Source organism: Melanostigma gelatinosum (assembly GCF_949748355.1).
Source record: "Melanostigma gelatinosum genome assembly, chromosome: 12".
Classification (NCBI taxonomy): domain Eukaryota; kingdom Metazoa; phylum Chordata; class Actinopteri; order Perciformes; family Zoarcidae; genus Melanostigma; species Melanostigma gelatinosum.
This window is the reverse complement of record NC_136645.1, coordinates 9247217-9265722: the sequence shown is the minus strand read 5'-3', so window position 1 is coordinate 9265722 and position 18506 is coordinate 9247217. Positions and strand designations below refer to the sequence as shown.

Below are 18506 nucleotides of genomic sequence, written 5' to 3'. Positions count from 1 at the left end.
GCTATTTCCACATAGTTAAAGTAAACTTCACAAACACAAGCCCAGAGAACAGAAATAGGAACATATTTTGAGATATTATTATACATCACATCTGCCCAGCTGTGAGATATATTCATATTTGGGCAGACGCAGCTGTAACCAGCTGAGACAAATAACCTTTTTTTTCATTATGGATGTACATTATTTACATAAAAAGATCAATGTCCTTGCAAAAATACAAGTATTTTCAGTCAAAAAGTGTCCCCTTTTCAAGAAGCAAGTATAAATCTGTACAGTCTCCTCAGAGGGATTAGGCAGCACAGTGTGAACTGGTCCATCGATGCAAGGGTAGCAAAACACTCGAGACCATTCATTGTGACCGTGGTTTCATAGCTTGCTGGAAGTAACTGCCAAAGAAGATGTATTGCTTTCGAGTTGGTCATCGACTCTCAACATTAAAACACGTGGGGCGCTTCATCAGAGAGCTTGATGTCAGTGTGAGATGGCAGGTAGCCTGACAAGGGAGAAAAAAAAAGGGAGACACAGAGGAGGAATTTTATGTATCGATTTGCATACGGGTGTATTTTTTGCAGGCAAACACATTTATCTTGGATGGGTCGATTGTTTAGAAGTAAATCAACTGGAACCGCGTAGATATTTCTTGATGAAAATGCTTTCACCACTCCGCTACTTTCCTGATGCACTAATTATTTTATTGGGTCAAATAATTCACCCAGACATTCTCATCACTTTAGCTTGCACTAGATTGTGCTTCACTTACCTGTGAATACTAATACCTTGCTGTGACAAACTCAGGCTGACAAATACATAAATATACTGCACATAATAAGAACGGTGTCTTGGTATCTCCTGTATGATAAGACGGGGGGAATAGCATCAGTACTTAACAATAAGCGAATATCATGTATCTTCAACTTGTGATCACTGTTTCTCTTTGGCGGTGCAGTTTTTAACATGCGACATTTTTGATAACTTTATTTCCTGTACTTAAGGGTCGGTTCACGCAATTTACAAAATAAATAAACATTTTCTCCCTTATATGTGATATGTAACTATATGTATAACTATAACTATTTGAATTGTTTTGGTTTTATGTAGGTGGTGGGATATCTGTTTCTGTGATTTATACCACAACTCAAAAACAAAGTGGGTGAATTACATGTTGTTTGTGGGGCTCATAGCATTAAAATAATTACATTTCAGAAATGTAATAGCAACAAGTCTTTTCACAAACAATGTTCAGGTTAAGGTACGGTCACATTAGCCATCTGTTTGATCAAACTGTAAGTGGTTTATGGGAGTGAATGCTGCAGTATGTGGTCTGGTAGAGTAACAGTGAACATAAATAATTGATTCTAGGAAGTTTGCTTTTTATTTCTTTGTCATGCCAAACATTTGGCCCATCCTACATGGATTCAAACATAACTACTGATTCAATCAATCACAAAGCCAAAAGAAAATCCTCAGTTCTAACATTATATGTACTTCTACGTACTCTCAAACAATATATATTCACGTGCAAAACAAGTTGAGCATTAAACAGCAGCGCAAAGAAAAGAAAAGCTTCGAGGTTAAAGTTTATCCTGGTTTTTTCCTCATCTATTTTCATCTATTTTCTCCAAGTCACTGGCTGACATAAATGTTTTGTATGTGAATAGCAAATTCAAAGTATTTTGTACTAATTAACAAGAATAATAACTACATTTCCAAGCACAGTGCATCACTGTTTCTGCCAATTCGCAAGGAAAACACAAGAAAAGTGTCTAGGACATGCAGCGGAACAGGAAGAGCATCCTTGTATTTGTCATGCAAAGAATATGGGCTTCAACTGAAGTGATGCAAGTGTAATGTCACCGTTTACGGCTTTACTCATTATGTGTCACTGTGAACAGTTTTTAAAGGAACGACTTTATACTCATGAAATAGTTGCATATCTCTAAACCATGGCAAATATAACCACGACCACCAACTACCACTAGTTCATGAGGATGAATTGACCTTTTAGGTCGTCCTGCAGTCTTTATGACCCAGTACACACAAAGACAACATTTGCTGCATTGAGAACAGTGCAGGTGGGGATAACCTGAACTTATTTTTAGGTGCAATACCACAGACCGAATACTTGCTTTGACAAGTGATCGAATAAAACACTTCATCAAGAATAGACCCTTATTGTCCAACATACAAATCTGAAAATAACAACGAGAAAGAACCTCGTGTATTCGTGAGGAATAGCTGTAGCTTAAAGGGAGGAACATAATTACCTCTGCCTTTTGAGTCCAACTGTACATCCACATGGTCCAGTGAGGTCAGCTTGTCCCCCTCAGGGTTTGGGACGTCTATGGAGGTCACTGTCGGGATGACCTCTTGTTCTTTGTCAGGCTGCTCTGCAGTGTATGTGTTGATGCCCGGGATCTTCCTGTAGGTCATGCAGTGGTGGGAAAAAAAAGAAAGATTTTTAAAAAGGCACGCTGATGTAAACCTGCCATCAGTTCTGTTTCACTAATGCTTCCACTCAGCATAATGTGTCACACACTATTTTTAACTGGTCAGGATGGGAGAGCATTGCTTGAAAGCTGGAAACTAGGGCATTTCACATTCCACTGGGCATTGCTCTTTCACTTTCATATTGTTCACCTCCATTTTCAATACATTTTTCATCCCCTCAGATGCACCCACAATTCCACTTAGAAAGGAACATCTTGCATTTCTAATTTCAGAGTCTCCCCTTGTGATTTTGTGCCACAGCTGGTGCGGTGACATTTGAGGCAGCTCTAGAAACTAAAAAGTTGATTTCTTAATGTTGTAATTAAGATCTTGAAAGTGAAAGTTAAGTCATGTTTTACTTCATAATGAGTCAGATCCTGCAAACTACAGAGGAACTAAACCATTCCTTTATGATTGGCATGGGATTACCTGCAGCAGAGGATGCTATTTACTGTATGTCCCTCACTGTATAATATATGTTGTCTCAGGACTTATCTCCTCAACCTTTCCTGCCTTTCTGCAGAGTATGCCTCACCTTGGATGGCTGTGTTTAGCATTTCCGAAAGGTCAACCCTCACATTGTCAGATAGATGAATATTGATAACTGCAGGCCTCTGACAGCCATTCAGCACTCTGTGGGAATTGATTAGACTGTCATTCCCTGTAATATTCTGCAGATTGAGACAGAGGGGAATTGTCTTGTTCCTCAAGCTATTATTGTGTCGCGGGTGTCCATAACTCAGAGATATATGGAGTCTGAATACTTCTGGAAAGTTTTGGGAGTTAGGAGTGAGATGCATGCTTGAAGTTTATGGGGCCGACTCCGAACAGGGTCGTTCTGCAAACACACAAACAACAATCATCTATTTTATCATGGATACCTGCTCCTGAAAATCTGAGGGTTGATCTTCACACAAGTCCAGTTTTATCCCGTATACTGTACCTTTTAAACTTGTATATAACAAAGACAGCCAAGCCCATCAGTACGACTGACACGAGCATGATGACTGCAGTTCCACTGTGGCCACTATCACTGGTGTCCACAAGAGGAGCTTTGAGGGAGGAAAAAAAGAAAGAAAGATTGAGTGCACATGCAGGCCAACTGAGGATAAATGCATTTTTTTAATTTCATATGATGCTTTTATCCAATCAACTCTTTGTCTTTCTCTTCTAAAGTACACTTTATCCAGGAAAATCCATTCATGATCAATACTGCTCTCCAGGGAGTTTAAATATATTAAAAACAAACAATACACCAACAATACAATTAAAACACGACATTTCAAAACCTGTAGACTTGCTACTCATCTTCACCTTGAAACCTGAAGGCACAAAGTGGCGTGACAGCCACCTGAAATGCAACTCTCTCCTAAAATAGGATCAGAGTTCCATTTGTTCGGGGTTGGAGTGTGGCTGAGGCAGCAGACTCACCTGGAGACAGCTGCGTGGCGTACACGTTCACCTGCACCCCCGGTTTGACTGTGAACTGGATGAGGTCTTGGTTCAAAGCACTTAGCAGAACCTGAGAAAGCTATGAGGAGGGGTGATGGAGCAGAGAAGACTCAGTTAGCAGCGGCTGCACAGCAATATTCCACAGTCATCAATCTTTCAACCACAGTCATTTCATCTAACAGCCTGAATTATGAATCAGAGTTTTTGCTGCCTTCTAAAGAGGAGCAAACGTTGATATGACACGGAAAACCGAACCCGCTGCACTGAAAGCCGGCAGAATTTGAATGACGATGGAAACCCCGTCAGGTAAAAGGGCGGCCCTATTGGTGTGGCAGGATTGTATTTCCAGAAGATACAATTTAATGATTTAAAGTTCAGCGAGGCAAAGCTGTTGGAAATCAAAGTATGTTCGAACATCAGAAAATTAATTTTTCTCCCTCAAGTGCCTGAAGTTCCCCTGCTTTCACACCTAGATGAAGCAATCATTTAACAGGAGACCAAAATGCCGTCCCAGAAGCCATTTGAGTCCTTAGCCATGCCTCACTAATTCCATCTTCCTCTTTCTAAAATCTTTCCACTGGTTAAAATTAGACTGCTCTACACAGTATGAATAATTACTTTTTGTTCTCGTGGCATATCAGGGTCAGTAAATCTATTACACATTATAATAAGCTGCACCACACATACACTCACCACATGCATGCGTGTGGGCGTGGGCACACGCTCACTTAATGCATCCACGCTGCAAGTCATTGACTCGAGCTGAGAGCGGTGAACTGAAGATTTATTACCCTATTGTCTGTGAGGTTCTGCCAGGAAATCAGACAGGCTTTAGATAAATACATCTCTTTAATTCCCAATCCAGGCCGCCTGCCCTAGTTTGTCTCCTTTCTCGATGCTGCCAATTATATGATGCATCAATGTAATTAAATATCTATTAACTTCGTTCAAGACTGACTGTGAGCCAGCAAAATGACGTTTACTTGTGATACATTGAGGCCCTATCCCTTATGATGAATACATTAGCTTTAGTTTAGCTGGTGCTTAAAAAGCAGCGCTGTTTTATTGTTTCCTTTACATATTTGATAGCTTTCCTTAACATGTTGAGAGATTAGTTTTGAAGAATAATAACAACAACCATGAAGCATTGGAACTTGATTATGGTTTTGTTGTTGTCATCACAAGTTTAAGGTTAAGCCTCCAAACTTCTAAAAGGTGGCAGTGGGTCTACAATATGCACCGAGATGCTTTGTACGTGATATTTTAGTGCTCTGATGGATGCTGTTTTAGTCCCGTTACACGGGAAGACATTGCCCTCTAGTGTTGACATTATGCATTACTCTTTAGGGGGGATTGCAAAACAAAGCGTGTGTGTGTGAGTGTGTGTGTGTGTGTGTGTGAATCGCAGGGAATCAAAGGGGTTTACTCAAAAACTAAATGAGGAGGATGTCTTACGGAGCTATTTGAGATGAGATGGGTCCTATCTGCCTCCATGCTAATAACGGAACATATTCCTCTTGTTTTCTGTGTGTGTTGTCGCTTAATGAACCACACCAGTTTATTGCTTTACCCCAATTACTACAAAACATGTTCACTCCTCATTACTGCTGACCTTTTCCAAAGAATAGCATAGCATCCCCTACAGTACCATGTAGCCAGGGTGTCCAATCATTTCACCATGGTATCAACATACATTTGCAGAGACTCTAAACTTGGCTGACTTCAGTAATCCATCACAATGAGCATCATGTCCGCATTTATTTTTGTCAAACTTACCCTTATTGTCGCATTGTGCGGGAGTGCAGACTTTCCAAAGCACTTAAAACTGTGTTACCGTGCAACAATAATGGAACTTTGACAAAAATAAATGTGGACCTGATGCTCATTGTGATGTATTGCCTCAAGGAAAAACACGTTTTACATCGATACAAGTACCAACCAATGGCTGCCTGGAAGGTAGAAAAATGTTTGGAATGTTCAGCATGTGAAGTGTAAAACACCTCATAGCAGAACTGGAGAACAATCAGTGATTAGTGAGATAATTGCGGATGATTGCTGTAATATATGGGAAAAGCCAGACGACCAAAATTGAAATCAACTTTTTCAGATCGGCAAGTTTACAAACCACATGATGAACAGAGGTTGATGACTCATTTATCACATCATACCAGGACAAAATCATTGATACACTTATGGCACAGAATACTTTAAAGTATTTTGGCTACGAGCAAAGCTATCATGCAAAATGGTGGCAGTTACCAAAGGAAGACTGGAATACAACAGTCGATCAAATCAATTGTATATTCAGCCTGATGTCCACAATCTGTAAAATACTGTGTGGGGGGGTATTTTACATGTACATGTGCCTATAACGTGTATTTTTAACATCTCACTAGAAGACCATGCGTCAACCCACTCAAACAAGATGTAACTTTCTGGTGAAAGACATGTCCAAACATAATAAACTATCACTTTAATACAGCAATACAGCTCAAGCTGATCACTCAATACAACAGTGTTGTACGGCACTCTAAATGGAAAGGACATATCCTCCAGGCATATCCTCTCCAGACTTCCTCTGCTTACTTTTGTGCGGTTTTAATTATCCCAGAAAACCGCATTGTCGTGAACATCTGCAGAGGGCCATTAAAACAATTTGATGAGACGGTACCTGATCCAGGTGCGCCCACTTTTCATCCATGCCCCCGTCTCTTGGCTTCTTTTCAGGAACGATGAAGATCTCTGCTGTTGTTGGTAAACCTGGGAGCACTGTGACCAGGAGCTGCTCCTCATTTATTCCTGTGACCTTTCATGATAACAACAAAACATCATTAAAAAAAGGGTTTTCTAATTGACAGTGTTTGGAGTGATATTCTCTGCTTTGGTTCTGTATTAATGAGTAGATTCTCCTGGCTCACTGCTTCACATATCATTTGCCAAAGTACCAGTCACTGTCAAGATGTAATGCACGGATCAACTGAAACATGCAAGCTCAATTTGACAGTCTTTGGTAAAGGCCAGGGCTTTATGCCGTAACCAGAGGTCTCCTGTCAGTTTCCTAGTGTAAACCATGGTAATATCTGACAAGACAGAAGGTCAAAGTGAATGTTTCATGCTGAGGGCTACTGTAGGATATATATAGACCTCAGTATCCAGGTCTTTTACATAGCCTGCTGCTCTTTTGACATCCCCACAATGTCTGAGAGGGGAAACCGGATGCACTTAACCACAGTTAAGTTCTCTTTTTGGTGTTTTGGTGTTCTCTCAAGGCAATGGCATTCAGCTCTTTAGAGAGCAAATGGCAACTACACCACAGCGGTGCTTTTACTGCCCTGTTTTTAACAAGTTCAGTTGGAAGGTTGTACTGATTTCAGGTGAAGCGCAATATCACAGTGTAGAGGTTAACATGACAATTAGACAGCAATTGAGGTTGAAGACACTGCAGGTAGCAGAGTGCAACACTTGACAAGACCACATGCACACATTATAAATGCAGCATAACCAAGAATGGAAATGCCATTGCTTTATTAGACTTGACTTACTCCCTCCACTTGAGTGCAAAGCTGCATATTGACAAAATCTGAATAAGGAGTTCAATTAATTCCTGATTGTGTCATGGTCTTTATAATAAAAGATCGCAGCTGAAAAACTGACCTGAACCATGTTGCTCTTCACCACTCGGCTGATGTCCTCTCGCCACTCAGACACCCCGGGGTTCAGCTCGTCCAAATTAGAAGAAAAGCCCAAAACGTGTGACCGAAAATAATCTGAAATGAGATCGAATAAAGTTCAGACCTAGGATACCTATATTTATGTACGTATTATATATGTTGTTTTCAAGAAGAGACTCAGAATTTTTACATTTTCATATGAATTTTGATTGTTGGATAAAGTAATGATTATAATTAACTCAATGTTGACTATGAAGGTTGATTCTTGACTTTGGAAAGGTCCACTTCTCATGGCCTAGTGATTTGGAGTTCGCTCCGCACACAACCACCAAATTCCATACTTTCAGGTCATGTGACACCATGACAAGTAACCCAACCATCTACTGATGAATGCCAAGAAAGCTCCGGAAAAAAACTACTTTCAAAACTTTCGTTGATTCCCTCTCGATATGAAGACACAAAATTGACTCCATAGTTTTCGATTTATAATTATATTTCGAGGCTCTCTGTGTGTATTGAGTTTACCATAAACAGCCACAGTCATTTGGTCCTGATGGACAGTGTTGCCAACTGAAGCCTGAACAGTGACGGTGTGACTTCCCTCCTTGGAGAAAGTGAAGGACAGCGCTCTGTCCAGAGTCACAACAGGCTAAAAGGCAAAGAGACAGAGAGAGATGTGACTTGTGACTCTGTCACGTCATTCAGCAAACAGGCTACATGGAAGAGGATAAGAAAGGAAAGCGAACCTCTGTTTTGTTGTCAAACCACCAGTAGTAGCTGACTGTTCCCACATTGCTGGGGCGTAACACTGTCGTGAGGTTTACCGCTTTGTTCTTGACGACAACTGAAGGAGCCGAGAGCTGGACCTGTTCAAGTTGACCTGTAGAGAGGAAACATGAACACTATAATTTAAATGTTTTCTTAAAATGTGGCTAATAACAGGATACTCTAAATTCCAGCAGAAGACATGTTTTTAATGATTTAAATAATGCAGACAGAGTCTATTCTGGAGGAAAAGGGGCTAGTGTTCAAATTAGAAAATCAATGGAAGAACAGGCCAATAATTGTTTATGTTCTAGAAAGCCACTTTTAAATGAAACAAATGATTTAACTCACAGGAGACGTGGAGATAGAGTATCACCCTATCAAAGCCCAGAGTGTTGGCTGCTGTAGCAGAAACTTGGAAGATGCCAACTTTACTGTAGATGTGCTTGACCCCGTCATCGATGGAGCTTATGTTAACGTACGACATCGCTGTGCCGTCGCCAAAGTCCACCGTTACACTTGTCATGGAGCCGAGACCCTCCAAAAAGAAAACACAATGCTGTCACTCACACTGCACTCTCTTGTTTTTTTCAGTGTCCTCGCCAACACGGAACAGAGTGCATTCTCCATAATATCTACAAGAAAGCGGTCAAGTGGTAAATCATGTCACTGCATCGTATTGGACACGCTGGTGCTTTAGCCTCTCTGACAGCGTCTCAATATACAGACACAACACGACACTCCAGAAAAGCACGAGGCCTACAAGTATCGCCCTGTAACACACACGACTGTTGCTTTGATGAAGTGAAAAGCAGCACCTCTTCCAGAAAGACCAAGAAAGTGACATTCCTCTCCAGGGTTGCTACCAGTGTTCCCTCACTGGTGAAGAGCTGGAGGCCCCTGGGGGCCTGACGGAGACACTTTTGTCGCCTGGGGCTGTACTTCAACAGCGTTCCATCAGTGCAGTTGTTAGACAAAGCCCGGCGATATCTGGAATTCATTAAAGACCCCCGAAAAGACACAGATGAGCACCACGTGAGTGTAAAAGCAGACATACAACACATGCACACACAGGGAGACATTCATTAGAAATGTACAACAGTGGTTCCAAAGCTGCTTTTGTCTACCGTACCCCCATAGATGAGCTCAATTAGCTTTTTCAAACAACAGCCATCAGTTTGTAATGGATGTTATTTCACACTATTAACTGTATAGAAAATAACATATTTTTATCATACAAAACACAACTATTATGAAAATGTTGATGTTTCAACTATTTATCCTTTTATTTTAATTATTTTGAATTATCTACTGGCTTGCTAATACGTTTTAGAGCACTTTAAATTGCAGCATGTGGGCTCAGGTGCTGGTAGTTCGTAGGTCAGCCCGACACCAATTTGTAATCCAATTAGTTTTTTGATTTTCCTCCGATTTTCCTTCCTGCGTCTGTTCCGAAGGTTAAGAAGCTTTCTTGGATCGTGCATAATGCACAGACATTTTCACACAGAGTAGCAGGTGATTTTCAAGAAAGTTGAGCTTGAATGTAACCGGAGACATTTTTGCACCGAGTACTCCCGTTGCTCGTGTCACCACAAAGGAGTCTGTTGTACCCTGTGGTGTTGAGGAAGCTGTCCCCTGCGATGCAGTCTCTGGATGTTGCTGCAGGAACGAACCAGAAAGCCGGAGCGCAGCTCCCGTCAATCTGCCTCTCAAACCCGTAGTCGCTGTTTTACGTTGGAACAACAGGTAAAGAAAGAGAAACACTTAGGAATTATCCAGATTAGTTATCATTTAAAATATAAGATATAATTACTCAGCTCAAGTAGAATCATACACAGTAAGTACATGTCTACTGGGAATAGAAGTGTTCTTCGGCTTGTGAAAACTTTTCACAGCCCGGCAGCTCACAGAGACTTGATGTTTTATGTATCACACTTCTAAAGGCAGAAAAAGAGTCGTGCGTGTTTTTACAAAGTATAATTATACCTCGAGAAAGTCAGAGGGATCCGTCAGATTTTCTTTCATCATGATCAGAGAAACACAGTCTCAGAGTCAGAAAGTTGAATAAACCTTGTCATAAAGTGTCGTAAAGCTTGTTTAATTTAGTGGTAGGAGCTGTTCATTTAGCACCAGTGAGATCAGAGAGATAAAACAAGAACCATAAGAGACAAAGTCAAGTTGTGAGACATACAGAAGTATAAAATAATAGACTCTCGAGTGAGGCATTCGTTGTATTCATGATTCAAACCTATTCAAGTGCACTTGATAGAAGTAGTAAGATGCAGAAATGAACTGCTGTCACATATTTGACTGTTGGGGCTGAGCTTCAATATTTTCAGTTATCTTCTGTCAGTTAAATTGGGTTATGATGATATGATCATTACTGTTGTATAAAATGATGTCCAAATCAATCACTTCCTGCTAATTGTTGTTGATTAAATTGTTTAACACATTTTAAGTTTTGTTTGATGTAATGCGTGATCACAGAACACAGTTCACGACATTAAACCCCAGTTTGTTTATTTTTAATTTATATTGGATTGAGTACAACCACAATCGTGTATATATCTTATTCATAGCTAAGAGTAAAAACAACTTATGCCATATTTTAAAATGATATACTAACTAACACCCTAAGTCGATAGAAAGACAACAGAAATAAGAATAACAACCTCTAAATCTTCAAACACTCCTCTTGTTGTGCCTTAGGTTTGCTTCAGACTCTGCCTCTGGAGACTGATAAAAGGTTTTGTATTGGATTTAATGAAATGAAAAGAGAGCTGCAGAGCAGGGAACTCACCACTCAAAATCTGCCTCTGTGCATGGGCAGGAATCTGACATCTGGGAAATATACTGATTTCTGGCCTTGACACATCGAACGTTTGCTTTTGGCTTTTGGAAGATTCTCTTCATTCCCATGATGCACACTTCGCCCTGTGATGAATCATGAACATTTCTGAGGTCCTTTATCCTTTTTTTCTCTCTACCATCTTGCTTTCATCGTGTGACTGAATCAAAGAGATTCACTGGGGTTTGATCAGCGAGTGGCAGCTTACCTCATTGTGTAACTGCCATGTCATGTAATCTTCGGATGTGCATCGTTGTTGGAAAATGGACCGGAAGTCAGTTTTGACAAGTTGCCACTCAGATCGATGACTGAAATGACCGAATATTCTGCACAAAGAAGCCATAATACATGGTCAAAACATTTGGTATATGGGGCAGATTAAAATAAGAAAAACGAACTCAACATTTGGGTAATTTGAATGCACCGACTTTAATCCATATTCCTCTGTGGGTTGAGAAACATCTAGGGCTCATGACACCCTTTCAAAATCACATTGAATAGACTTAGATGTACACTTCTAACGTTTTACTGGGGTAATATATAATTACTCAGAGCAAACTACAAACACAGGAGCTCCTTTTGATTCCTTCGTATCTTACGTCATTATGAGGGTGTCCTCTCCCGGCTCTCCCAGTACCCCATCAACATAGAGCGGAGAGGAGGTGAAGCTGTATTTGTCCCAGTTTATGCCCTCATCAAAACTCAGCCTGAGGGAGAGAACAATGGTTGGATCACAGACAGACTAGCCACAAATAGAGTTGAATTCAGTGTGACAATCCTTAGCAGAAAAGCAGCCTCACTCCTTGTTTGAAGATCGAGTACAGTCTCTAAAAGGATTGGGTACACCCTTGGAGAGCCTTACCAAATGTGTCTAATTGGCAGAGGTGTGTGTCGGATGGCCACCAGAGATCCTCCTTGATTCAGGAAAAACACGCTGTACTCTTCCTGAAAAACCTGCAGACACAACAATACAGTTATAAACCTGCAGACACAACCAGCTTCACTTCATCACACCAGAGAAAAGTTGAGTCTACACAAAGTGTGCACCAATGACGACATAAGGGACATGCATATTTACACCGACACACTAAAGTAGAAACTGTTCTTAACACAAGGGTCTCAGCTGTGTGAATAAACTAAAGCAAGTGTTGCCTCTGTAGGCTCCTTTTGGTTTATTCGTTTTACAGATCAGAGATGCACACTTCTTCACAAGGCTGGGTGTCAAACCCCAATTCTTTATTTCTTCACCAAGAACTGGAAAGCGAGAGGTGAAAGTTGGCACTGAAAGCTCAGTCATATTCCTGCTCTTAATTTGGCTGATGCCTGACTAAAGTCATATTTTTGTCCTTTTGTTTTATATTATACTGAAGGAAAGTTCAAATCAAATAAGTTTTTTTAAAAATTCAGCAAAGTAATGTACAAAAAAAACTATTGTTGGAGAAACGCAGCCATTGTATAGGCACCAGTCGTACAGTTATCATACTGTACCTCTCTCCAGCTGTTTCCAGCATCAGATGTGATGAAAATACTGACATTATTACTGGTCAGCTCAGGTCCAACCACACCTGAATACAAAAGGTACGATCAGCACCATTTTCAGTGCAGTTGCTTTCTTGCTTTTTTTTTATTCAGACAAAACAAAAAATTCTTTGCGCTGATGTAACATGGAGAAGATATGCAGGAAAGATTGATTTCATTTCAGTTTGAAAACGTAGGGAACTGAACTAAAGGACAGAATTGACTGAGAGATACAATCGAGGAACCATCATTAAGAGTAAACAACAGTTGGTTGTTCAAATCAGATAATCTCCTCACCTGACGCTATTATAATTCCTGGAGCTGAGTCTTTGCTGACGATGTTTCCCGAGGTGTAAGGATTCTCAGACACATGAAGGTGTAGATGTAACGAACAGTAAGGCTGCAGAGCACAAACGCAAGATTAATTTTCTGAACTGAAAACGTGAAATTGAAAGGTTTGATACAGACCTGGTTCACATGTCACGATAACCGCCCTGAATTGATTTTTAAATTGTTTATTTGTCATTATTTTTTAATTAATTAACAAAAAACATGAATTTTTAAATCTTATGGTGCAGAGATCGGGAAAAGAAATGTGAACGTGTTTGTCAGAATGTAGTAAATATGTTAAAGTAAAAAGTTTGCCCAACACAAAACATTAAGTAGAATCATACACGACCAAGTCTCCACAGATAAAACTGACTGCAAATCATTTATGCAGGAAGCTCAATATGGAAGGATCCCTTTAACATCACAAATTATCAAAATGTGTATTTTCAGTTATTACAGTTACAGTTTTATGGATAAAATACAATCCAATAAGAGTACAGTAAGAGGCTGTCTGGATGATGCAATTACTTGTGGGACCTTTATTGGGCTGAAAGTGGTTTGATTTGTTGACTGGGTCTACCCCACTTTGTGTGTGCTTCCATTCATTATTAGAACATTTTCCTATTTCTACACCATGTCTTTTAGTATTGTCTTCTCCTGTCACCATGTGATAATGTAAAGCGTTTTTATTTCTGCCATGAACTAAAAGCAGTCTTTAAAATGAATTTAAAAAAAAGTTAAACTCATGGTCCATTCCCACTCCCTCTGGCACTTTGCTCAGACCACACCCATCTTCAGACGCTATCGCAGTCACACAATCTGTCAGCAGAAATACAAACACAGGCCAAAGTCCTCAGAAGTGCTTCTGTGGTATAGTTCTGCTACAGCAGGTGTCTCCAGGACCACATTTTCCCATGATGACACTCACTGACTCACAAGGCGAAATAATACCATAACAACAGAACAATGTGCATTTATTCAATGTTTTGATTCCCAATTAATTAAGGAGATTAATTAAAAACATATACATATATATATATATATATGTGTATATGTATGTATATGTATGTATGTATGTATATATATATACACATACACACACACATACATATATGGATAGATCATTATTCATCCATTGTATATGTACGGTACTTTTAGAAGACAACGGAAATCCAAATAACCAAATCTATCTCTTGTCAGTGGCCCACTTACTTGTTCACAATAGACCTTGTTTCCCTGGAGATCGGTTGTTGGAGCCTGAAGAAGACGCCAGTCTCTCCCCTTGTTGTATGTGATGTAAGTTTTCACTTGGTTCTCGACAACTTTATTTGACAGGAACACCCCTTTAATCCCGGCAACCTGCGAACATGAGAGACGGAGAGCAGTGGGGGAAAATAACAAAAAAGGGAGGAAAAAAATGTATTCAGACTTAAGTAAAGCTGAAGGCCTAGTTCGGAGAGGAGACGATGTCTTAAAGTGATAGTTTTTCTGACAGGGAGCACTATTTTGGACCATCTGTAGGAATCAAAACAACATATGGCACAGCCCTGAGATATTTCTTCTTCTGTGCACATAGATGCAGACTCTCATGCGCGGCGGCTATTCACATTTCTCTTCCATTTAAAGTGCACACATCTTTGTCACAGAAAGAATCACCATTTCATATCTTCCACTAGTCATAGTCGCGAAATATTTCTGGACAAAGGTGAGTTTAAAAAAAATAAACATTCTGAAAATGCTGGACACATCATCAGTGAAGTTCCTGGGATCATCAGGTGTTCCGGGTTCTTTCAACAACATGCTCCCTCCCCCATTCAACCCAGCAGAGGCTGATCAGACCCCTGCTTGTGTCCAGCTGGCAATAACGAACTACTTCCCACCCAGAGGTGTTCTCTTTTCAGCCATAGCCATGTAGAGGCTCTTTCTGGTCTCTCAAATGGCTGTCCTCTTCTTTTTTTCCTTCAATTCCCAGTGTGCTGAGTGCTCTGGGCAGCAAAGGCAGCAAATCCTCGATATCCAACCTCTTTCGGCAGACACTTCCCCTTTGATCCCGATTCTCTGCTCTAGCTGGTAAGATCTACATATTCAAAATTTCACATAAAATGTCTGTGGAGGTCAGTGAGCAGTGAGAGTAACCACTGCTGACGGCTATCTTAGGTGTGTTTTTGTAACAATGTGACGCTTTTACTTCTGGCTGCAGATGAGGATAATCTAAAGTGATGTATACATGTGCAGCCACTGCAAACTTCATAGCACATCTGTCAACACAGATATAACATATTCAGGGCACAAGTTAAAGCTGCTGTATTCCCTGAATTGTGACTATGGGTTTTACATGACACGAGTGTTTCTTCAACTTCTGTACAGATGCTTCGTTACCTGAAGACTCGACCGGCTAAATGTTTTTTTTGTGTCCAAATGTCACATGAAAAGTACGATCAAAGTGGGCAGAGACACGAGAGAGGCACTCAACGCAATCGACATCTGTTCCATTATGGTGAGGACATCCAAGACAGCGCAGGGTACACTTCGAGAAAATCAAGATTAACTTCAAGCAAAGTTTTTGTCTGACTGTTCTTTACTTGTCAGAGTCTCTTGTTACTGCTCAAGCCCCCAAACCAGGAATTTGAATTTGTATTGTGATCTTATACACAGTTTCCTGTTCCCTCGTATGGTTAAATAAATGAAAGTTAGGTGGATTAGTTATTCTAAATTGCTTGTGAATGTGAGTGGATTCATGACTAAAGTGTACAACCAAGTATTACTCTCATTATTGATGAATCTGTTCAATATTTTTCTGATTAATCATTTATTAAGAACCTTGTGAAAATGAATTACTCAAAACAAAAAGGGAGCTCTTCTCTTGCTTCGATCCTGCAACAGTCGCGAGAAAATTTATTTGCAACTCGTTTAAGTTACTAAAAATATCCCAGCTTTTCAAATGTGACAATTTCCTGCTTGTCCTTTTCTGAACATTATTGTTAACTGAACAATTTGGAGTTTCGCAATGATAAAACCAGTCGGTTGGATAAAACAAAGCATCTGATACATCACCTTCGGCTCGAGCAAATTACAATGAACAACTACCACCTTTTTTTGACATTGTACAGACCTAAAAAATGAACAATTAATCAAAAAACAGTTTGAATGAAAACAATCGTTGGTTGCAGCCCTACTCTTGTCCAGCCAATAGTTAAAAAACAGAGAAAATTAAGTCAGATAATGAATTCGCAACGATACAAAATCGATGAAACAGCAACTCCTCATCTCTAAGCAGTACATCTGAGAACCTGTACCTGGCAAATGTTTGGCATTTTTGTTTGATAAGAGATTTAAAGTTGTTGATGGATTTTCCGTCATTCGATTGACATCATTTCAGTGCTAATTAATGTAAAGAGTAATCCAAGTACGAGCAGCATTGGAACATACAGAATATAAAGGCATGAGTGTAGAATTGCACAAAAAGTTTAAGGTATTGCTGAATAGAAAATCATTTTCATGTATAATTGCACAAATGGTCATGTCGCTGATTGTTTTAGGAGTAAACATCAATGAACACGCCCTATAAACTGCAGCAGTTATAAAGCCAGGCCGGTGATTTGAGTTGCTTCAGCACGCCTGAATAGAATAAAAACATGTAAAGGACGACAGCACCGCCCAACAGCGCCGTCGCTGCCTACCTCATAGAGGTCTATCATGATGTTGCCCTCTGGTCCTCCACTGCTCACAGCGTTCTCCAGCATCAAGGTGAAGAACAGCCCTCTGGACTCAGACATGTACAGGTTGTAGGAGTCATTCTGGTGCCAGTCCTGAATCGCTGCCACCACCTGGTTGTCATCTGTGCTGATTATCTGCAAGTCCTAAACATGTGAAATTCATGAGTACTGTAGATGCCTGTAGGGGTTTAAGAACTGACTCAAATGAGTTCTCTCAACAACAAAAAAGAGTGAATCTGCGTTTCAGTGTGTGCAGAGTGGCCACAGAGCTCAAGCAGCAAGCCAGCGGTTCGTCACTTCTTGACATCATTCGGTCCGGATCAGCAGCGATTAGACCTCAGTTTCATGCCATGCATTAAAAATCAAGACAGGCTCCATTTAATTCAACTGAATCTCTTCTCCAGAGTGAGGTGAGGTAGGGGATGTGTGTCCTGCTCAAGGGAATTTTGACACATCCATGGTTGGATGGATGGACGGACAGACTGATGGAAACAACACTGCAGGTATCTCTCCTGTTGTTGTGACATGGTCTCTAAAACCACTGAGCAACCCCTGCTGTGCTTTTAGCAAATGGGATTCAGTGCAGAACAATGTTTTTGTACAAATGCAAATTGGCCTTTCTGCTTCAAAAAGTTCCTTTAGAGTTGTGGGGAAACTGTGCAACTCCACATTCATTCATTTTCAAGCAAATATCTGTTGATACAGACGACAGGGAAACTCATTAAAATCTATGCATGGGTCTTAAATGAAAGCATGATCTCAAGATGTAATTATGCAGAACTAAATACAGTTTCGGGAGGATAATAATGTGGGGGAAACAATTCAATGGATTGTCGGCAAACATTATGACTAACTGGGAACAACCGTACATAAAAACCAACCCTCACCAAGTCATCATGATACCACAAAACAGCCTGAAGGAATAGATCGTGTTTCACAGAAAAATGAACGCTGCACTTGTTCTGTTGCTTGGTCAACTCACCAAACACTGCATAATTTCCAGCAGTCTCACCTTTGGCAGAGTGTACTTGGGAAGCTTCATTGGGTAGAAAGCGTTTCTTTTATAGGACACATAATGGACAGGCTGACCACCTACTGGCACCTGAAAAAAGCAATTTATAATTCAATCACATTTCAGGTAAATATTCATAAACTTCACTGTGCACACTGATTGTTAGCAGCATGTATCAAACAATTTAAGCCTCCATCAAAATTCTGGGTTTGCTACTAATTGGAATATTGTGCATCATGGTAGAGTGGAGCTGTAGCATAATACACGTCATTGTGATTTAAATTTCATGCCATCCTTTCCCAGGATAATGGCCCCTTTTAGTTAATGAAAAACATGGCTGTACATTAAGATGCGATTAAATGCAGTGGTTTTACAGCTTTTAATTGTCCTTTAATGAAGCCAGAACTTGCAATAAAAACCCACCTGGATGAAAACGTATTCATCCTGAACCACCAGGGAATTAGGGATGATAAATCCAGGGAAAGGCTTGCCCTTGTTTCCATCAGAGCAATTCTGAAGTTTACAAGTGATGTACTGTGACCCTGTGGGCAAGCAAGAAATGAGTGCTAAAAATGTAACAGAGAGAAAAACAAACAACTTTCTGTAGTCCACCATCAAGGTTTAGCTTGCTGATGGTTTTAAGAGAGCCATAGAGGCAACATTTTGGAGGCCAATCTTTATTCTCACCAATAGATAAAGTAGAGAGA

General features: G+C 40.2%; 1 protein-coding gene across 1 annotated transcript in view; it reads right to left on the bottom strand.

Annotated features, from left to right (window-relative positions):
* Nucleotides 1-434: 434 nt before the first annotated feature.
* LOC306786186 (VPS10 domain-containing receptor SorCS1-like) overlaps nt 435-18506 on the bottom strand; it is a gene marked incomplete at its 3' end in the record, with an annotated part of 38822 nt that continues 20750 nt past the window's right edge. The window contains exons 7-27 of the mRNA XM_079280876.1: nt 18223-18341; nt 17800-17889; nt 16752-16931; nt 14284-14430; nt 13039-13141; nt 12712-12788; nt 12086-12177; nt 11823-11930; nt 11432-11549; nt 11176-11309; nt 9986-10099; nt 9194-9365; nt 8727-8913; nt 8357-8490; nt 8136-8259; nt 7594-7706; nt 6611-6745; nt 3919-4018; nt 3431-3539; nt 2265-2419; nt 435-493 (exon numbers count right to left, since the gene is read on the bottom strand). Of these exons, the coding sequence (XP_079137002.1) occupies nt 435-493; nt 2265-2419; nt 3431-3539; nt 3919-4018; nt 6611-6745; nt 7594-7706; nt 8136-8259; nt 8357-8490; nt 8727-8913; nt 9194-9365; nt 9986-10099; nt 11176-11309; nt 11432-11549; nt 11823-11930; nt 12086-12177; nt 12712-12788; nt 13039-13141; nt 14284-14430; nt 16752-16931; nt 17800-17889; nt 18223-18341 (2570 nt within the window). The remainder of the gene's footprint in view (nt 494-2264; nt 2420-3430; nt 3540-3918; nt 4019-6610; nt 6746-7593; nt 7707-8135; nt 8260-8356; nt 8491-8726; nt 8914-9193; nt 9366-9985; nt 10100-11175; nt 11310-11431; nt 11550-11822; nt 11931-12085; nt 12178-12711; nt 12789-13038; nt 13142-14283; nt 14431-16751; nt 16932-17799; nt 17890-18222; nt 18342-18506) is intronic.